The sequence below is a fragment of the Haliaeetus leucocephalus genome, unplaced genomic scaffold (genome assembly GCF_000737465.1).
Source record: "Haliaeetus leucocephalus isolate CR32 unplaced genomic scaffold, Haliaeetus_leucocephalus-4.0 Scaffold657, whole genome shotgun sequence".
Lineage (NCBI taxonomy): Eukaryota > Metazoa > Chordata > Aves > Accipitriformes > Accipitridae > Haliaeetus > Haliaeetus leucocephalus.
Window position 1 is genome coordinate 905,121 of NW_010973093.1, and position 21,518 is coordinate 926,638.

The window sequence follows — 21,518 nt, forward strand, 5'->3', positions numbered from 1 at the left end:
TGAACAATGAGCTTTAAGAGAAAATGATTTCTATCATTCTTTCAAGCTTTAATAATGCACTAAGTAGTTCAAGAGCTCACTCATTACTGGGAATGGTGATAAGAAGGATACTCACACTGCTTTTGCTCAGAAAACGGGTAGCATGAAATATTTGTAGTAAAATCTGAAAGTCTCAGAGTTTCTCTTTAATTTTGGTATTTGTTGCCAACCCATGAGCATACTTAGGTTCAGTTTTAGCTTCAGCTGCACCTAGTGGAACTCTCCTGTCTTAGCAAAGTAGTTCTGGTAAAAATTGTGGATCTTGAGAATAAACTTCAGAGTTTCTGCAACATTTCACAGTGTTGCAGTCCAGAGATAGTTCTGGATGGCTAATTGTTCTCTTTTTCATTTACTGGCTCAGGTGTTCAAACCTGTGCCTGTAATTTCATGTGAAGCTTGGAGAATAGACAGTGACCACTGAAGATGACCACGGACCAGTGAGTGCCCACTTATCCCCAAATATTAATGACAGAGCTTTGAAAATGACCACTGAAAAATTGTGTTATGCCCTGAATAAGCTGGCAGTATAGTCAGAATAGACAATATTCCTTTAAAGGTCATTTTAATCTTTGTATTAATATATGTGTTCAGTTGCATTTCTTATTCAGAAAATTCTAAGAAGGCACCAGATGTTTTTTTCCCTTTCTTATTTTTGTCCTAGACTTACATTGGGCAAATTTTGGTTTCTGTGAATCCTTTCAAAGACCTCAGTATCTACTCTGAAGATGTGGCTACCCAGTACCACCAAGGGACTCTCTCAAAAAATGCCCCGTATGTTTCTCTTTCTCAAATAACTCCCTAAACTCTGTTCTGTTTGTGCTCCAGAAAGTAGTTTATTTTCCTCCAGTTGTCTGACAGAGCAGGATGAATGCCACAGGAAGTGAACAATCCATTTGGCAAAGTTGTAGTTGCTCGGACTTACGGAGCTAAACTCTTTAGGTCAAGTTTCTTCAAGTATTACTTGAAAGTCCTGAATTCAGTGCCTGTTGGGACTGCACCTTAGGAGTTCTGGAAGTAACTGCTAACACTGGTACAGCCCTACCAGAACTAGCAATGTAGGCAGGTTCCTCTAGTGCAGATATTACTGCAGGTGTCCCTTATATTAAATGCTATGGGACAGAGCATTACTCAGGTTAGGTTGAAGAGGTCCTGGAGGAACCTGAACTTTGCAGTAGCTTGTAACTGTGGTACTAACCTGATGTCACCAAAGAACAAAGCTCTGATTTCCCTGGTTCCTCACATTTCTCAGATCAGATACTGGCCCATCTCTAATGTAGGTCACTGATGAGTAACCTTTTGGTGCTGTATTTGTGAGGTAGAAATGTGAGGTCAGTTAACTGGGTTTTTTGTTCTGTACATCTAGACACATCTTTGCCATAGCAGAAATGGCCTACGTGCTATCCCAGTCATCAGAGCAAGAGCAGTGTGTTATCATCAGGTAGGAAATAAGGGTACTTTTTCAAAAGCTTGTTGATTTCTTTATGCAAGAATTTTGTCTTTGTATTTCACTGTCTGTAAGTTTATCATTCTGGCTCTTGTGTGAAGGCTGTCAGTAGGGAACATGAATAAGATGGATTTTTATTTCACTCTGCAAATACAGTTTGAATTTAGCTTCACATCTGTTTGGAGAAGTGGAAGAGAAGGCATTTGGCCTTCCACAATGGAATCTTATTTGGGCCTATTTTGTCAAATCGTGTCAGTGTTTCAAACAATATGTGATAGATCTTCATTTGTTGTAAATCAGTACAACTCCACTGATTTACTGTAACAGGTCCTCTGATATGTCTAAATTGGGTAATTCTGTTTTCATGCCAGCTTCCTTGTTCCTCTTGTTCCTCCAGTGGACACAGTGGATCAGGTAAAACAGAAGCTGCCAAAGCAATTGTGCAATACCTGACCATGCTGTACCAGCGATCAGACAGCCACAGGGTCAGACAGGTAAGAGGCAACTGAAATTGGCTTTATGCTGTGATTGTTAGGCAAGGAGCAGAAGCCAAAGGCAGGGTAAAGAGGCCATACTGTTTATGTTATTTCTTTGTTCCTGTTTAACTGAGCTGGAATTTGCATGGCTTGTGGTTCAAGATGAAGCTTCCATAAAGACTCGAGGGCAGCTGATGTATTTGTTCTTCTGTATTTTAGTATCTGGGAACCCTGATGCTGTATAATGTGCTGTATCTGTTTGAACAGAGAGATGATACCTGCCTTAGAGACCTTATAGCAGTGTCTGGGAGGTGAATCTGAACAAACAGAGCAGAAGTAAAGTGAAAGGTCATAGCAGTGAAGGTAAAAAGCTCATAGAGCAACTCACCAATGGCTAGAGGTAATGATACCAAAATAAATTTTAAAAAAGACTCTTTAGCCAGGCAAGAATTCTTTCAGTGAAGTCCCATTTTTCTTGGATTTTCAAACTAACAGTTACTTAAGTTCCTTTGGGGTTTAAACCCCCATGATTGCTACTGAAGTGTTCTCTCTCTCTTTTCTTCAAGCCCTGCAATGTCCTACCCATCCTGGAGAGTTTTGGGAATGCCAGAACCATTCTCAATGACAACTCGAGCCGTTTTGGAAAGCTTCTGAATGTCCATCTGCGATGGTGAGTTAAAGGAACATCTTGGGATGCTGTCCTTCCCAGCTGTCAAGGGGTGCTTGGGTGAGAAAAGGTCTAGCAGCGCTGAGAGCTCATGCAATAGCCCTCCCTCCCTTACACTCTTGTTACCATCAGGATAGGAAGAGGATGAGTTTACACCCCTATTTTGCTTTTAGGTTCCTCCACAAAAGAATAGATCTTCACCTGTCAAGATGGGTGATAAATTAAGAACATAAGAATGGCTGAACTAGTTTATAACAAGGAGCCATCTAATACAATGTTGTCTCCAACACTGGCCACAAGCATTCACTGAGGCAACAGTAAGAAAGGCCAAATACATATGATGCTTTTCTCTAACACTCTGTCAGCTCTTAACCATTTGCAGCAGCTCAGGAGTTTTTCTGAGACTCTTGTGGTTTTCCAGTTTCTTCTTGGTCTCGTATAAACCTCATGCCTCTGCAACAGTCTTTGGCAAGTGTTCTGTAGGTCTAACCAGTGAAAAACACCCTTTTTTGTTTTGAACGTGCCTCCTTTCTAACTTCTGGGTTTTGTTTTTTTTTTGACTGTTGCCAAGCGCTGAGCTGATATTTTCATGGAACTGTCTATCATAACCCCAAGGTCTCAGTCCTAAGCAGCAATGGTTAACTTGGAGCCTGTCAGTTTATATGTGAAGCTGGGATTACTTCGGCCTGTATGCATCACTTTACATTTATCAACAGTGGATTTCATGTGCCATTTTCTTGCTCGCTCACTCAGTATTGTAAGGTCTGTCTGCATTTATTCAGAGTTGGCCTTCATCCTCACTGCCTTGAATAATTTCATACAATCAGGAAGCTTTGTCACATTGCTGTTCAGCTCCTCTTTTAGGTCACTTATCAAAACTTGAATTACTCTCACAGGTCAGAGCACAGACACTTTGTGGAACTCTAGTGGTTGCCTCCCACTGTTAAGAGGATTAGCCATTTACTCCTACCCATGTCAGGACGTTCCCTCTTAACACTGTGGTTGCTTGGTTTCCCTGAAAGTCCCACAACTTTGTCAAAACCTTTTGGAAATTCACGTAGACTATATCCCTCAGATCATTATTATCTGCAAATTTGTCATCCCCTTCAAACGACTCCAGGAGTTTTGTGAGGCAGGACCTCCTTTTACAGAAGCCATATTGACTCTTCTCAAATCAATTGTATATATTCAGGTGCCCGCTAATTCAGCCCTTCTTTACACATCTGCCTAATCTATATGAGACACATGATAGGCTTAAAGGCCTATAGATCCTTGCATGCAGCTTAACTCCAGGCTGCTGGCTGCATGGCCCACTATTGCTGTAGTACTTGGACATCCCGGGTTTTGTTCAGGATCACTCTGTGCAAGATGCAATTAAATTACAAAACAAATAGGTGGTCCCTGTCCCCAAAGGCTATCAGCCCGACATATGAAATGGGTGGCCAAGGTCAGAAGGGGGAGTGGTAACGCAACAGCAATCAGATATGGCTGAAGGGAAGGGCTGTGGCATGTTACCTGGATTATTTTCAGGACATACCCTGTGAGGATCACTCAAGTCCAAGCTCCTTTGTACTCTGGAGGCTGTTCAGAACACAGACTTGAATCTCTATGTTTCATAGCTGCTTTCTCTGTAACAGTCTGATACAAAACACCTGTGCTTGAAAGCTTCAAAATTCAGACCAAGTTGGTCAGGTCATACCCTTGTTTCTCAGCAACAACTTCCTCTGCTAAACCCTCAGTGAAATGGATCTACAGAAAACATGTCACTAGCTTCTGACACGATCTGTTGTTGTCTCATGCTCAGTGGCATCGTGGTGGGAACATCCATCTCCCAGTACCTCCTGGAGAAGTCTCGTGTGGTATTTCAGGTGAGGACAAATGAGCCCCTCCCTCCTAGAGGGGTCCCTCTCTCCCTTAATATTTTATATTAATCATATTTAATCTTAAATGTACTGCTAAATAACAGGGATTGGAATAAGTATGAGAATTGCCTCCCATTTATTCTGTTAGCAAGAAATGTGTCCCTTCTGTGTAGCACAAGGTAATCGCTTATTTTATTTGAGTAAAATAGGAGGTCACTCTGTCTCAAACAGGTTGAATTAAGCCACTTCTTAGGGATTACTGGAAGTTAAATCTCTCCTCAACTAATTTTTGTTAATGTCTGGAGAGTGGAAGAGGTCGGATATTGGAGCTGTGTGAAAGGGACTGCTCTCAAATGGAATGCTCTTAAGGTGTCAGTGAGAAACCCTGGAAACTTTTCAAATGAAATAGTTCTTGGGTGGCTTCTGGCCTCTTCTTGCTGACCTCAAAGTTTCAGTGTCCTGCTCTTTGAGTGTTTGGTTCATGGCAGCATGTATTCTGTAGGGTTTTGGAACTGGGTATGAGTCAACTCTAGAAACTTTGTTCCCTGTCAGGCCCATGGTGAGAGGAACTACCATGTGTTTTACGAGCTACTGGCTGGGCTGCCGGTGGAGCAGAAAGAGAAGTTGTACTTGCAAGAGGCAGAGTCTTACTTTTACCTGAATCAGGTGAGTGAGGTGAGGATGTTCTGCAGCAGCTGATAGAATGAAATGGCCAAGACATCTCTGTTTGGTTATTGAGGCACCTGATAACTTTGCTTCCCTCCTGATGTCTCCCTCACAGGACTATGCTAAAGTCTGCTCTGCTCCTTCTCACACCTGACCTAAGAAGGACTACCTTTGTCTCTTATGTGATCTTCTTCTCACCTTTCAGGCCCTTTCTGCTCCCAAAGAAAGCCTTTTTAAAAAGTAGTCATCGTGTAGGTCCATGGCTCCACCTTGTGGTGAAGAAATCCTTTTCTCGTTGTCTTTCCTTGCATTTGCAATTTATTGTGAGACTGAAAAGATCAGGGGATATTTCTTTCTACCTTCGGCAAAACACTTGCTTCATTGACTGAGTCAATGGGTGGAAATTTTAAACCACTGAAATGTACTGCTAATTACAATCTCTTTAAATTGGAAAATTGTTTGCCAGACTTATGGCAAGCCATCACGTTGGAGCACAGTTTCTTTTGTTTAAGAATGTTTTCCATACTCAAGGAGTTCACAGCAATAGCAAGTATCTTTCCCATTTCAGCTGTGTGTGTCAGCTTTGCCAGGTGAGCAAACTCTTTACAGCAGCTGTGGTCATGTGAGGAATCCTTGACGAATGATTGCTATCATCTTTCCTTCAGGCAAGGAATGGACAAGTACCATTAATGACTCAGGGATGGAGGGCAATTAAGGGCCCATCCCTTAAAGGGATGATGTTCCTAGTTGGCAAAGGTTCTGTATTGTAAACTAAACTCTTCAAGGTGGTATCTAACAGGAGTGTCTCATCTTGCTGCAGAGAAGAAAAGGGAAAAAGATCAGATTATGCATAAAGAAGTTAGCAGAGACTGGCAAAAGCTCTCTTGGATCTTGGTCTTGGCAAGAAGCAGCCCAAGGGCTGCCTCGGCCTCATTCTTGTCCTCATCTGAATCTGGCTGGCAATCAGCTGGAAACTTTTGTTGAAGAATGTCTTTTTATGCAAGCAGGTTCTACGGATTGATCGCCTTGGCCCAGGATTTCTGTGAACTTTAGGGTCACAGACGGTTGTTAAGAGTGTCGTCTTGTACAGAAAAGCACAAGAAGAGTAAAAGCGATATGCCCATGTTATAGCTAAGCTCTGTGGCAGACGCAAGTGAGACTATAACCCAGGATGGCTCTCTAGGTGCACAGAAACCCATTTGCTTTGATACATTGGGTTCTGGGTACCATTTGGGGTAGCAACTCTGACGTTATTTATTTGGGAGTAGATTCTGGCTTCCCTTCTTTTCTCAAGCTGCCCTCCAGCAGTGGGCAAGGGGTAGCTAGAGTGCCTATATTGGAGCCATAGTAAAAATTTAGCATGTGTGGGCAAGAAAGATCTTGCTCTCAGAAACTCCAGAGAGAAAAGAGACTGGTCTGTCATGAATGCTGAGCTCCCACTAGTGGTGTCTTTGGTCTTTTTTTTCAGATTCCTCCAGTCCTTAAAACATTGAACTACTTCTCTGAAGATTGCTGCTGGTAGCTCAGCTCCAGCCTGGGGCAAAATGGGCTGACCACGATTATCTGACCCTATTCTCTCAGGGCAGAGCCTGTGACATCCTGGGGAAGGAGGACAGTCAGGACTTTCTGGTCTTGGTGCAAGCTCTGGAGAGAATCAGCCTCTCGGAAGATCAGCTGACCTCCACCTGGGCTGTCCTGGCTGCCATTCTGCAACTAGGGAATATCTGCTTTACCTCCTATGAGGTACAGTAATCCTTGGCAGCTTGGGAATGGGCTATTTGTGCTGAACATTGCTGTTATCCCATGTGATGGGACCAGGGACATTATTCTTGACTGAAGATTATATCCTTTGAAGACTATTCTGTTCTTTTGATATTAGGCTCTAGACTGACCTAGGCAAGGACAGAAGATGGGAGGCAACCAAACGTAATTAGAGCTTGGGTGCTCTTTGAAGGACCCAAAATGAACCTAGCTGCTGGTGTTTTGCCCAGGCTGCGACCAGCTCTGTGCAGCTGAGGTGCTATTGAGAACATTAATACTAGTGGAACCTAATATCCCATCCATAGTTGAATCTGTTGTTTTTCTCCACTATTTAGGAAGAATCCTATGAACATGCAGCCATTGCCAATGACACTGAGATTCAGATTGTGGCCAATTTGTTGCATGTGTCAGCAGATTTTCTGCAAAGTGCTGTCACTCACCGTGTCACTGTGAGTACCTTTCTGGTTATTTCTCATTCATCCTGAAGCATGGAATACCCTAGCCCAGTGCTCTGTAAGCAGAAGGGCCACCACCTGAGAAGGTCCAAAGTCTGGGATGTAACAGCAGGAGTAAAATGGTTGCTGTGCTAGATCAGTAATGAGGATGGGCTGAACCCCTTAAGGCAGCTCTGTAAAGATGGCAGAATTCACATCTAGGAGGGCTCTTTTCTGACAAGGTGGCTTCAGGCTTAACACTTTGGCCAGCTGACTCCCACCCTGAAATGTGGCAGAAAAATTCTGGTTTTAATCTTTCCTTTGATACCTGGGTAAATTATCAGGCCAAATAGAAAAAAATCCATTTATTAACCAGGCTGACTTCCCTGTGGATTTTAAAAAAAAAGGGTATTTAGGAGATAATAACAGTAAATTCCAGGTCTTTATGTATCCAGGTGACATCTTATGATCGGATCATCACCCCTCTGTCTGTAGAAGGAGCCATCGAGGCCAGGTGACTTCTGCTGTTGTTGTCTGGATTGGTGAGATGCACCCAAGGATGTTGCCTTTGCAGTAACTGGTTTTACTCCCCTACTCAGGGACTCCATTGCCAAGACTTTGTATTACCTGCTTTTTGACTGGCTGCTGCTGAGAATCAATGAGTGGTTGGCTCCCTGGGAATCAGACTGTGCTGTGGGCATTGTGGACATACATGGTTTTGAGGTTGCTTTTCCTATTCTTTGATATTGTCTGGGCTGCAAGTGCATGTGCTGATTGTCCTCAGTCACTGCCAGAAATGGGAGGGTATCTGATGGGTGGGTTTTCTTTTTGGTTTTGGTTTTTTTTTTTTTTTTTTTTTTTTTTTTTTTTCCAGAAAGGAGATAGTAATTGTACCATGTAATGTAAACATCTGTGTTCAGGGGGGTACTTTTTTTTTAGGGCAGTAGAGAAATGCTCCCTCAAGGTATGATTTAACGCTTTTTCTATAGAGTCTTGTTATGAATTGCTATCTGGAGGAGCCCATAGTCTTCCATAACTGTGTGGCACAGGTAGAATCTGAAGGTACATAGGACTGGGTGGATTGCAAGTAGTATTGGTGTGTAAGTGGAGACCTAACAACCATAGGCAGTTAACAACCTTGTCTCAAATAGAGTGGTTTCTGGTGCTCCCACCACGTCAGCCTTGCATGTTTGATACCTTTGCATGAACTGACCAGTATGGTGCTGCATAGATGGTGCACATAGCTAGCTTTGGTTCTGTCATTCTAAGGAAGAGGAAAATTATTTGATTTTAAATCAGAACAAAACCAGCACTTTCAGCCAACTCATCCCATTGAATTAGCTCATATGCTGTATTAAATACAAATCAAAACTGTCTTTTCAGCAAGTGCACTGGAGTTTAGAAACCAAGTTATGTGTGGTGTTGAAAGGACACATGGGGATTTTAACTCCATGGTTCGATTGTTTGACAAAACCCCCAGAAGTTTCTTAGAATGTTCACTTATACACAAATTCATGTAAAAAGCAGCTCAGAGTCCTTTCCCTGCAGCCTGTGTTCTGCTGCTCAGCAGCGGCTTGGGGAGCCAGATCACTCATCAGTGTGTTTTGATGGAACAAACCCAGAAAAATACTTAGTATAAATTTGCTGTATTGATGAGGTGAGCTGAATGAGCTAATTCTTAATGAATCACATTTTAATTATTCCTGGCACTATTACTAACAGAAGTAAGAAAAGCATTTTTAATGTAGTTTAATCTAACTGTTCCCATTTGTTCCTAAAGACTTGGATAAAGCTGGGAATATATTAACTATATCTTTTACAATTGATTTCTTTTCACATGCTTCAGCATATTCTGTTTTTCTGTTGTTCCCAGCCTGAATAGGGACAAGTCCAAAATCCACTGAAGTTTCTGAAGAGATCCTTCCTGATCCACTAGGCTTTGGATCAGGCCAGGGATAGGAGAAATGCAGATAATTTTGTAAGCAAAGGCTCTGCAAGGTGTTACTTTTTGAAATTGAGGTTAGGGTAGCATCTAGAGTTCTGGGTCAGGAATCGCTACCCTTGTGGCAGGTATACACCCACATGTCAACCCCAGTGAGCTTCTGGGGGCTTCCCAGACTTGTGGTAAGTAAAAAAAAAAGGCAGAGCAGTGGCTTAGAGCGATACATGTTCATCGAGGCCTGTGAGTTTTATACTTAGGATTCCTGTTAAAATCTGTGTGTTCTGACGAATGTTGAAAACAATGGAGCATGTCCAGGTAGGGGTGTGCATCCAAGAGTATACCTCTTCTTCTTTCTGCTCCTTCACAGCTTATCTTGCCTCTTGCTGTTCAGCCTAGTCAATAAATGAGGCTGAGAGCTTGCAAAACAGACATAAGATGATTTGAATTTCTTAGGTTCACTTACTGATCAGAACAAGCTGCCTGAACCAGCAGCTCAGATCAGCACCATCTGGTGCTGTGCATTATTCACAAGAAGACACAGCCTCCTGGGAGGGCTCTGAGTTGGAAATGATGATGCCTTTTTGTCTTTGCAGGATCTAGGTGTGAACAGTTTAGAGCAACTCTGCATCAACTTTGCCAATGAGCATCTCCAGCATTTTTTCAGCCAGACTGTCATTGCCCAAGAAGAGGTAAATGGAACTTGTGCCAGCAGGTAAAAGGCAGCATATAGGGAATGAGACGAGGCAGTCTCAGCTGGAGAGTATCCTTTAGCGGGGAAGCAGGAAGCTGAATAGACCTGGCCCTCTTAAGCAGTACCTGTGGAATCCTAGCACATAGAGCTGGCTATTTAGTATCTTTTACTACTTTTGTAGTAAACTAAGGGAAGGGGAGTTTGTTAGTGCCTTGCTGCCTTTTACAGATTTTATAAGTGAATTAGTGAGGATCAAGGATTCCAGACCTCAGTTGGTACTTTTCAAGCTGTTTGGTGGATTCATTGTAGCATTTTATGTACTACTGATGTCCTGGAGATGAAAGTGTATTTATCAGCCTTGCTGCCTTTTATAGTTCACTTTATCACCCTGCTTAGCAGCCTTCCTCTCTTAAATAAGGAAAATCATTAGTGGCTTTAGAAGAAGTTTCATAAGACAAAACCAGATATTTCTAGGCAAGTTCCTAACAACAGTGAAACACTAACTTCCTGATGAATAAACCAAATCCCTTTGTTAACTCCCTCCATTTGTTCTTGTTTGCATGGCTGGATTTGACTGGTTGGTCTTTAACATGTAGGAGGAATATAGCCAAGAGCAGTTAGCTTGGATTCCTATTTCCAAGATGTACAGCGAGTCATGCCTAGATTTCATTGCTGCAAAACCCCATGGCATCTTGTGTATCCTGGATGACCAGACTTCACTGACTCAGGTGAGAAGCTCTTATCCTCTTATGCGATCCCTTTCACAGGATGATTATGTTGAGGCAGTTCTACAGATTGAACAGGGACTGTGTTCGCTCAAGTATTAGATGTTTTTACCTTTGGTTTAACAGCAGCTTTTCAACCTACTGAATATGTTCCAGCAGCAGGAAACATGTTTGCCATCTCCTTTACAGGCCACTGACCACACCTTCCTCCAGAAGTGTCATTACCACCATGGAAACAGCCCTTGGTACACCAAGCCCAAGTTGCCTTTGCCAGTCTTCACTGTGAAGCACTATGCAGGCCCTGTCACCTATCAGGTGAGCTGGCAGGGGGCTCTGAGCAGTTGGAGCAATAGGCAAGCTTGGAAGCATGCTGTGGATGTCCTGAAGGACCAGCTGCAAGTGCAGAGAACAAAGCCCTCTCTTTGTAACTGCACATCCCTCTAGAGCAACAGTTTTTCAGAAATGAGGAGATTCTTATTAGGAGAGCAGCTAAGCTGCCTCTGGGCAGAAGCAAAATACGTAACGGTCTCACGTACACAACAGCCTACACTGCTTGTCTCAGAGCCCTGGAAATCCAGGAAAGCTGTTGCTGCTGAAAAAAAGGGAGGGGTCAAAGCCTGCTGGGCAATGTGAAGGGGGAAAGGAGCAATCCCTCCTAAAAGCAGAAGTCATCGTCCCCTCCCCTCCTGGTGGCAGCAGGAACAGCAAGCTTCATTCTCTAGGGCTTTCCCCTTGTTCCACCTCTCCAGCTGTCTGCCCCAAGTTAGTTAGTGTAAGAGGGATTTTTGCTTGTCTGGTTGGCGATCTGAATGGTGCATTAAATCAGACTTTGCCTCTGCAGGTCCACAAGTTTCTTAGTAAAAACCGTGACCAGCTGTGTCCACAGGTGCTGGATATCTTCTCTCAGAGCCGCCTCAAGGTACATGATGAAGATCTATATTGCAGACACCTAACAAGCTACTCATTGCTTTCATGTGAGAAGCAGAAAGATCCTGGTCAGGTGTCAGAGAACCTGGAGAAACTGTGAGGAGTTTTGTTCTACTGAAGGACACTTGGGAATTGATCAAGTGGTCTTTGCCTGCAATTGGTGCATTTTATATATAAAATGCACAGACTGCCTGAGGAAGCAGCCGGGTTCCTGGTACTGCTAGGGGCAAGGGAGAATGACCCCCCCAGTTTCAGGTAGAAGAGATTGTTCTTTCCATATAGTTCAGGGGGCTTTGGTCATTTCTTTGCTTTTGCAGGTGGTGTCTCACATTTTCCAGAAGGCTAAAGCTGCCTATAGTCAGCAAAGGGAGCTGGGGGCCAGAGGCAAAGGGCTCAAGCCTCAGGCCTCCACACTGGTGTCCAAATTCCAGCAGTCTTTGCAGGACCTCACAGCCAAGCTGAGAAGGTGAGAGATACTGTTTTAGTGCCGTCCCTGCATTGGGCTGATTGCTGCACCCAGAAGAGTGTAAAGTCTTCCCAGGTCAGCACAGAGAAGAGGATGATCAAAAGTTCTTCCTTCTGTTTTGTAGGAGCCATGCCTTCTTCATTCGGTGCATCACCCCTAATCCCAAAAAGGTAAGGCAGCACCCTGACCTCCTTATGGAGTCCCTCAGTTCCTTGAAGTCTACTTCTTTCCAGCAGCTCTCGTTTCACAGTTGGGATTTGGACTTTTTTGCTTCATTTGATAGCTTGAAACTTTTCTTCCCCTTTCTCTGTCTCTCACACTTCCCTGTGGCCATATGAGCAGATCATATGCTGGATAATAAGAAACCAGTGTCAGTTGGACACCAAAGGATGTGTTGAGTTTTGTGTTCCATCGCCCACAGACCATGGCAAGATCTAACTCAAGGACAGGACAATAGAAGGAGACCCTTTCTAAAATCTCTCCCTTCTGTCTTCTTTATTTTTTCTTTCTTTATTTCTTGTTTTACATTTTTCTTCTGCCTTATATTCACAGCTGTCAAATATCTTTGATGTGGAGTATGTCACTTGTCAGCTGCGACATTCTGGGATACTGGAGGCTATCCACATTAGAAAGGAGGGATACCCAGTCCGTCTTCCATTCCAGAACTTCCTAGGCAGGTACAGTGGTGTACTTGGGATTCCCCAGCCACTCAAAGCCTGGATGAACTTGTCAGCACATTGTGATTTGTTCTTCTCTGAGGACTCCAGTTACAGCTCTGGCTTTTGTCATATCAACATCTCATCTTCCAGGTATGGTCTCCTGGCTGGGCAAAGGCACAACTGCTTAGAGGAGAGAGAAGTCTGTGTGGCAGTGCTGTCTCATGTGGTGGGGAGCCCCTCAGATCTCTATCAGATTGGAGTAACAAAGGTGATGCCTATAGAGAATCCCATCTTAATTGCACAGGACCAGCCATCTATTTGCTGGCTGTCAACAGACAGAGAGCAGCTCGGCTCCCTGCCCAAAGAGGGAAAACATTGCATGCCTTCACCTCCTTTTTGCTTTACCTCTTGTCTCAAGTATGATGGAGGGATTTTTAGCATTTCAGATAAAGAAATGGGACACTCTGGCTCCAGGCTGTTGTAGTAGCGTGGCCAACTCCTTTGTCTACCCAGCAATCCTTGAAGGAGATCTGGGCTTCTATCTTTCCTGCCTACTAACCTTCATCACTCCGTGATTCCCTGTCCTCCACAAATGCATCCATCTCTGTCACCTGCACCTGCACCTCCTGCCCTCCCCAATTAAGGCAGTGCAGTTTCCTTAGCAGGGGGCCTTCAAGGCTATAAAGAGAGAAACCAGCAGCTTTTATTATTGATCAATTCTTAGAGAAGCTGGCAGCTTTCCTTGTGGGTCAGCAGCTATTCCCTTTGACCAGGTCTTTCTGAAGGAGAAGGCTAGGCAGCTTCTGGAGAGACGACGGAACCAGAGGCAGAGCTGGGCCGTTGTTACTCTGCAAAGGAACTTCCGATGCCTCCTTCGCCGCAGACGCCTCCATGTCCTCCAGGAGAAAGTCATAATCATTCAGGCTCACTTCCGAGGTTACCAGGCAAGGTCAGGAGTCAAAGGCCAGGCAAGGTACAGCCCTTTGTCCTTGCCTAGGACAGCAAGGTGGGGATGTGCCTGGCCAGGCCCCTCCTCATGTTGGCTCCTGGCCTGGTCTGCAGGGGGGCATCCTGTTACTTTCCAATAAGGTGGAGGAGGGGACTTCCCAGCCTGGTTCCCAATATTAAGCAGAGGTTTCGGGGGAAATACAGCTGCTGTCAAAACAGTTACAGTAACTTGCCTGTGCTAAGGCTGATATTGTCATAGCTAGAGTAAAGAATGTAGGGAAAACATCTAAGAGAGGACCAGGCTTAACACAGTAAGTCCAAATCCAGACTGGCTGACTGTATTAATGTTCTGTTTGGCCTGTACCCTCAAATTGAGTCCACAGTCTGCCTAAATTTTGTTGAAGTTTCCCTCACTGGCAATTCTTCTCTTTTCACATCCCTCTAGGAAGCGTTACAGAAGGCTGAAGAAGACTTTGATGCAATTTAATACCATGATTTTAATCTCCAGACCTTTGATTCAAAGGAGGAAGCACTGCCAGGTAATGACACTCTTCTCAGGACCAGGTGTACTGCAGGAGCTCTTTCTGCTCTAAGCAGAGAGAGCTGGTGGGTGACTGGGTGAGGCTAGAGCAGGGATGGCTTTAGAAAGTTTCTTGGCAATGATCCACTGAGGTGTCCTTCACTCTCTGGCTGATGTAAATGTAGTCAAAAGAGGGAACCACAGAGACTGGAGCCTTGTCTCCCTAGAAGAAATTCAGAATTGGCAAAGGTAGTACAAATGCAGCCGATTCGTATGTCTGTGTTTATGAGATTTTCGAGGTTGCCCCACACAAGACATGAGCTTATTCCATCTGTGGCCTCAAAAGCTGCTGTTCTGCTCAAGCTATAAGGAATCATTCATCCTGGTCTTCTAGTTCTCCAGTTCAATTTCTGGTGTTTTCCCAGACACTGACTGAAATGCAAGGTTTTTTCAGTCCACAGTGATGCTTCCCTGACCACTTGCAGCTGCCTCAGGCTGCAGAAGTCCTTGGCCTTTCACAAATCAGCTGGGCCCACAGTTGGAGTGAGAACAGGATGGCAGTGGTTTGAGAAGATGGAAAATTGTGTGCAGGAGAGCGCCATGGTTCTATCAAATGGGTTGGATGTATTTTGCATCAGCTATTAAAAAGAAAATTGAAAACAGGAAATCAGACCACTTGTCCTTAGAGTAGCAACTAACATCCCTATAGCTGTTAGCTTCACGAGGGAGGGACCCAGTACAGCTGCTGGCATGACTAGCAAAGATGGGGCAGAGGGTTAAGGTCAGTGTTGTTCTTGTAAGACTGCAGAGGTTCCTTCTGCCATGCTGTGCCCAGAACGGTGTGTGTTTCTGTTCCTTTTCCTGTCCCTTCCTACTTGGACAGGATCCAGCCTTTCTTTCTCCCAGGTAACCACAACAGCACAGCCCTTCTGAATTTGTTTCTGGTCCTCCAATATTTGCTTGCTGAGGTCTCTGTACATGCAATAACAACAATAAAGGTCTCAAAGTTCACCTGCTGCAAAGTTCCTCCTTTCCCCCACCCCACAGCCCTGCCCTTTGGACTTTAGCCTGCCTAATGTCTTTCTCAGCCCAACCCTCATAACCTCCCATCTAGTCACACCATACTGCAACATAGACAAGCAGGAGAGAGAGAGACAGAGACCCTCCTTTTCCATCTTCGGAGTAGGAGTCAGGTGAGTGGTGAGGCCGGGGAACAATAGAATGGATGGGAAAGGGCTGCAAGGGAGTTGGCTTTTGGTATTCCTCCCACCCCCTCTAAAGGGGTCCCTCTCCACGGACAAGTTCATCTGTCCATGTTCAGGCTCTTACCATATTCTTTGGTGCTGGAGGAGGCAGATGAATGTTTCTGACAGCTTCTGTGTGCTTTTGTCTTGAGACACATCAAATGCTAGGCAAGGGAGGAAAGGTGTGGCAGGGATGCTGGGCAGGTGGTGAAGGGTCTTGCTGTTGAGTTGTGCTGTGCAGGGCAGGTGGTGTTTCAGCAGAGTTAACGGCTCTGCCTGGGCATCCCCTTCCCAATACACTGTGTTGAGTCCCAAGAAGGGTCTGCAGCTGTTCTGTCATTTGATCTGCTGGAGCAGGACACCAGCTCCTGCCCATCCATGGGGTCTGCCCCCAGAAGTAGCTGGAAGTGACCTCATATACATCTTTTCCCACCTCCCATCCCCCTTTCATCTACTAACAGCAGGAATTAGAGGAAGGGAAACGAAGAAGGAGGTCCCCGGACAGTGGTGACACAGAGAACAGTCCCATCCAAGGAATGGTAAGTTGTCAAACAGTCTGGGAGAGTCTGATATAAAACAAGCCAGGCTTTCAGGGTGTTCTCCCTCCCCTATGCCTCCTCAGCCCAGGTTTGCTGGGCAACAGCAAAACATCTGGAGAGTGTACAGAGCCCACATGTACACTGGAAACCTAGCAGCAAGAAAGGAGTTTAGCCTGGTATAAAGAGCCTTCTGATACATAACTATCTCATTAGTTTGGTGTTTCCCAATCTCTGGGCATAGTCAAGCACCATAAAGTGGTCCTGAGGCAGGGTACTGTATTTGTTCACAGCACTGGAGCTATTCTTTGGAGTTGGGAGGAAGACAATTTTTGATAATCATGTTCTGTTGTGAAAGGTTGGAATGAAACAGTTCTGCACAAATATATTTGTGGAAGATGTAGAGGATGGGAGGTATTAAAGGCTTCGTAACAAGTTTAACCTGTATCAACGACTATAAGTAACACTGCTAACTAATGTCATTATTTATATGTTTAGACCAGGCATACATTTGCTATGATGTGTGTAGCAAGGAAATCTGAATTGACACCCTCCACAAAGTTGCACAGGTTTGTCAGTAACAACAACAGGAATACTTAGCACTGGGTGCTCTTGCAATATCACCTGCTTCCTCAGGTGTGGATCCAGGACTGTGGCATTTCACAGTCCAATTCCTGAATATGCCATTGAAAAACTAGATTTAAAGTCAAGTATCTTCTTATGAGCAAAATCAAACTGATCAAAAAAGCTGTGAATCTGTCTTTAAGCATTGCTGAGAGTTTATGTGGAGAGAGATGTCAGTATGCTGGTGAGTACAGGCTTTACTAGGCAGATCTTAAAAAAAACAAAAAACCCAAAAGCTCAGGCTTTGTGCCTTTGGCTTGGTTTCATAGTGTCTTAATCTGAGTAGTCCTGTCTGAAATACCCTGAACTGACATTATATGCAGACATCGATGCTGATACACTGTGTTGCATTGGCCCATTTACTTCCAACCTTGCACAAATGCATGCATCATGCAAGGTGCAAAACAGCGAAAAATCAAGGCTTATTGGCCAGATTCTCATCTGAATTACCCACATAGAGATCTGAGCTTCCTTAGGAACCTGCAAAATAGTGGTGTGCATCAAAGATCAGAATCAGGTCTATTTTTATTTATGCTGTAGCACTCTTGGATACTGAAAAATAAAAATGGCAGAAAAAGGAGTAGGAGGAAACGGCCCTTACCTTTCAACCGCAATCTCTTCTGTATAAAATGCCAGTCTTGTTAGTAATGAGATGAGTCAAAGAAAGTCAACTTTCCTGTCACTCTCCCCCCATGGCAGTTGATTTTTTTAGGAATTACTCACCTTTCCCTCATTTGCTGACCCATGTCATATACCTGTGCTAATATGATACTTCCCTATTTGTATTGCTTCTGAATGTTGCATAGGCAGAAATTACTGGTTTTGCTCAGATGCTTAGTCCTTGTTCTGGCCAGCTTCTCAAAGGCAGCTTTACCTGGTTTTAGCAGAACAGTTCAGGGTTTATATGTTGTTTCACTTCTGGGACCCCAGTGACTGACTTGCTCACTCTCTCCACAGGATGTGGGACTGCTGGAGATCCCTGCAGACCTTGCTGCCCTCCTGCAGTTAGCTGAAGGTAAGAAATCCTCCCTCCTTCCCTCTCTTTCCTGCACTCTTTTACTTTACTGTTTATTTCCTTGTTTTCTAGCAGTTTAAGTACGTGCTTGTTCTACCTGCTGTCGCTCACTTGGGTTACATTTGATGTATTATTACCGCAGTGTAAATATGATAAAGGCAAATGGTGTCACGTATATTGTTTCCCAACACAACAGGGCGGAAAAGTGACTTGGGTCAGTGGGCAGAACACCAGATTAAAATTCAGTATCTTTGTTACATTTTCAGCTCGTTTTTTGAACTGTGCTGATAGAACTGATGATAGTGATGGTGCAAAACTTTGGTCAAAGTTGTGTGACAGCAAACTGTTTAATGAACCCAGGTGTCTTGCAGAGCTGGATATCTGGGTTGTGAGAACTGAAACCTATCTTTTACTACTCAAAAATTTGTAACGAAATTGAAGGTGAAGAAGTCAAAACTGCAATTTTGGCACTTTCAAAGAAATATTTGGGGGTTTTCATTTAAAATTACTTGTTCAAAAGTAATTACTTCTTTTAAAATAGAAGTAGATAGAAACAATGTAACAGCTTCAGGAACTAACAATATAACAATTAAGCGAAATGTTTTGCTTGGGATGGAAATTTTTTTGCTTTGTTTTGTTTTCAAATCACCAAAATACCACTAACTGAAATAATTTCCCAAGTTGTTGACCTGATCTTGAACATTAAGTTATTTGCAGTATTGTTTCCTCTGTAATAAGTTGAAATAGGTTGAGAGGATTTGCCTCTTTATGTTGGTATAGCATCTAACAGAATGACAGCTGTATCTTTGGCCTTCTGTATAGTACAGTAAAAGATACAGTCAGGCAAAAGGATCTTGTGAATTGGAGCAGACTGTCCTCGATTCCCAGATACCTCATACTTCATGGCATACACCTCTAGGGACTATCACCTGGTCTAGTGAGCAATGTTACCTAGAGGGGCTCAGGGGACAAACTGCACTGTAACTGCTGAAAATGAAAGCTGATGGGTTGTAAACAGGGAGGAGGAGAGCATCCAGGGACATGGTCTAGAGATAGAGGAATGCACAGAAGCTGCGCTGCATTGAGAAATCTCTTCATTTAGGAAGATGTTTGCTCCTCTATTGTCTGTGAGCAATCCATCATCTGGTGCCTCATCGTGAAGACCTCTCATTTACTCATTGACTGAACAGTTGTCAGCAGTATCTCTGCACAGGCTCAGTGTTTCCTGTCTTGTAAACTCTGCATAACAGAATTGAAACTCCAGGTGCTGACTGCCCTCTGGGTGTTTGTTCCCCAGGGATGAGAGTCTGAAAGATCAGAGCTGTAAAAACTCTCTCCTGAAGTTAGGCCTTGTGGTCTCAAGGAAGTGAGGATGTGCCTGCTTGGGGGTTTAGGGCAGCAGGGGTGGACTGCGTGCCCCTGGAGCCAGGGGGCTGGTATAGCTGCTCAGGGAAGGTTAGATGCATGTTAGCCATGTGTTACACTGTGAATCGGATGTATTCTGGAAGCATTTCCAACTCCTATAATGCAAGACTTCTTTCTCTTACAGGTCAGTACCGAGAACAGGCCAACCAGATAACTGAGGCATTGCCTCCAGAAGTCAAGGTCAAAGACGACCTTTCCCTCCCACCCAACATCAACAGCTATCCTTTCTCCTCCTTCATTAAGTCACAATTCCAGGTGGGAATCTTTTTATATCTCTTAATTGCTTCCCTACTGGGGAGACACACTAGTTCTAGTAATACCAGGAACAAACTCTATGTTTGTGTCCTTTTGTTTCTTTGTAGAAAACATATTTCCCTGCCCCTGGTCAGCCTCTGCAGCACCCCTTAACCCATCTGGATGCTGAATACCAGGAGAGTGCACTTGAGATCAACAAACTGGTAAGAGACATCTTTCTTGACCAGGGCCTTGTTGAAGAATAGGTCAAGGGCTATAATAGATTGCCGTTATACAACAAGATGCTGGTGGTGGTTACTGTTCTTACAATACATGGCGTGTTAGGAGAGCAGAATAAATTGCTCCTTCTAGGCACTGGAGCAGTCTGGCAGAGATCACATGCAGCCCCTTAGCATTGCTGTGTTCTTGGTGAGGTATAGACCAGCCATAGACTAATGGGATCAAAGTGAATTGCCTGGTGATGTAGCCTCAGAATTTGGCAGGACATATAGGAATTAGACTGCTAAGCCTTAGTTTCCCAATATTCCAGATTCAGTAGCAATGACAGTATAAGGGATATCTGTCTTCTCAAGCACTTATTGTTATCTGTTGATCACAAAAAAGTTTAATTTAACCCAGATCTTTTCCATGATGTGGTTTGTACTAAATATATTGACTGTATCTCAGGCATACAGTTGTGCCAGTACACAATAGGGGACAGTGAACTGTTGTATAAAGGCTGGAAAAAGGCAGGGACTTTGTGATCGAGAAAACTACACCTGGAGCGACACTCTAATTCTGTAGTGTTTGCATAAGAGAATGGTGTTATTTCATCTCTGTGGATGTGAAACATAAATTTCTTCTTAAAAATGGTAATGTTGACTCTCTAAAATAGAATGAAACTTCAGATAATTTCTAAGTAAATCTGGTAATCCTTTTGAGAATTACATGTAATTAAAATAAGCCCATTAGGAAAGGTAATACCTAAAACCAGTCTCTTGTTTTGTCCTAATGATCCCAATTCTAGAAGAGCATAAGATTCAATAAAATCTTGTGAATAGGATTGTGTTTAAGCAGACTACTATTATTTTTCCTGAAGATCAAAGACAATTTTTCTCCATTGCTAATAAAAAAAAAATAGCTATTTCTTTGGCAAAGGCTGTAATAACTAAACAACCACCATCTCCTGTTTTTCTCAGTGAATCTCTGACGTGCTTACTACCATTAACCATTCTAAGAAGTGCTGTTCTCTGAGACAAAAAATAGGCCATCTCTCATAAATGTTCTTTCCAAAGCTGTCCATGGCACATTTTAGAAACATTTTCATCTAATGACATATTGAAGTGTAGAGGCTGAAAGAAATTATTCTGTACCTAAAAGGGAGAAATACAGATTACAAAAGCATCAAAGATGTTGATATGCATAGCCAAGAAGCTAAATCATTGCTTAAGGGAGTTTATTGAGATACCACATCTCATACTGCTTGGTATAATATTAACTACACCAAAGTCTTTTTAACATTCAGTTTTCAGGTGTTAGTATTTCCTCATGTCTGGTGCTCTGAGCTTTTCACAAAGATCAGCTAAGCATCAATTTCCTTTACATATTTTTTACAGCTAGGCAGCCTGTGGGCTCAGACACAGTAACAAATAGCCTACGGTAACTTGCTTGTGTATCTGAGCAGAGGCATAACTAAGAAGAGGGTGAAGTCATCCTGACTTTTAGTCAGGGTCCAATCTCTATGAACATTGCTTCCCAAATTCCCCAGAACTTAGGTGGTGCACAAAACCTGAGAATAGATCCCTATCTTAGTGTTGGCTACTCTTCTTAGGCTCACAAACACCCTGGTATCTACAACCCAGGTTGTCACCTTACAACACCATTTGGGACAGAGGGTTACAGATACAGCTCTCTCTCTTTCCCCCCCCCCCGGATGCTTCTAGATTTTGCGGTTCATTGGTGACAAGAATCTCCATGGCTGGCAGGAGGTACTTCTGGGCAACTACATTGCTGGGAGAGGTTTGAATAATGTGGCTCTGCGCAACGAAATCTTCAGTCAGGTGGTTGCCCAGACATGGAAAAACCCAGACATGGAGCACAGCCAGCGAGCTTGGGTCCTGATGGCAACTTTGCTGAGCTGCTTTGCCCCTTCACCAGCACTGGAGAAGCCGTTGCTGAAGTAAGGAGGAGAAAAGGTCTAGCTACACTTTCCT

The 21,518-nt window shown here is 43.7% G+C and overlaps 1 protein-coding gene across 1 annotated transcript in view; it reads left to right on the forward strand.

The window, feature by feature from the left end:
• The window catches only part of LOC104839270 (unconventional myosin-XV-like), a 46,051-nt gene that overhangs the window by 4,293 nt on the left and 20,240 nt on the right, over positions 1-21,518 (forward strand). The window contains exons 3-23 of the mRNA XM_010579476.1: positions 701-810; positions 1,403-1,477; positions 1,881-1,977; positions 2,526-2,629; positions 4,431-4,494; positions 5,041-5,154; positions 6,736-6,897; positions 7,251-7,364; positions 9,885-9,980; positions 10,579-10,710; positions 10,897-11,022; positions 11,549-11,626; positions 11,952-12,100; positions 12,225-12,270; positions 12,653-12,777; positions 12,910-13,027; positions 13,533-13,703; positions 17,589-17,646; positions 19,196-19,326; positions 19,434-19,529; positions 21,249-21,484. Of these exons, the coding sequence (XP_010577778.1) occupies positions 701-810; positions 1,403-1,477; positions 1,881-1,977; positions 2,526-2,629; positions 4,431-4,494; positions 5,041-5,154; positions 6,736-6,897; positions 7,251-7,364; positions 9,885-9,980; positions 10,579-10,710; positions 10,897-11,022; positions 11,549-11,626; positions 11,952-12,100; positions 12,225-12,270; positions 12,653-12,777; positions 12,910-13,027; positions 13,533-13,703; positions 17,589-17,646; positions 19,196-19,326; positions 19,434-19,529; positions 21,249-21,484 (2,402 nt within the window). The remainder of the gene's footprint in view (positions 1-700; positions 811-1,402; positions 1,478-1,880; positions 1,978-2,525; positions 2,630-4,430; positions 4,495-5,040; positions 5,155-6,735; positions 6,898-7,250; positions 7,365-9,884; positions 9,981-10,578; positions 10,711-10,896; positions 11,023-11,548; positions 11,627-11,951; positions 12,101-12,224; positions 12,271-12,652; positions 12,778-12,909; positions 13,028-13,532; positions 13,704-17,588; positions 17,647-19,195; positions 19,327-19,433; positions 19,530-21,248; positions 21,485-21,518) is intronic.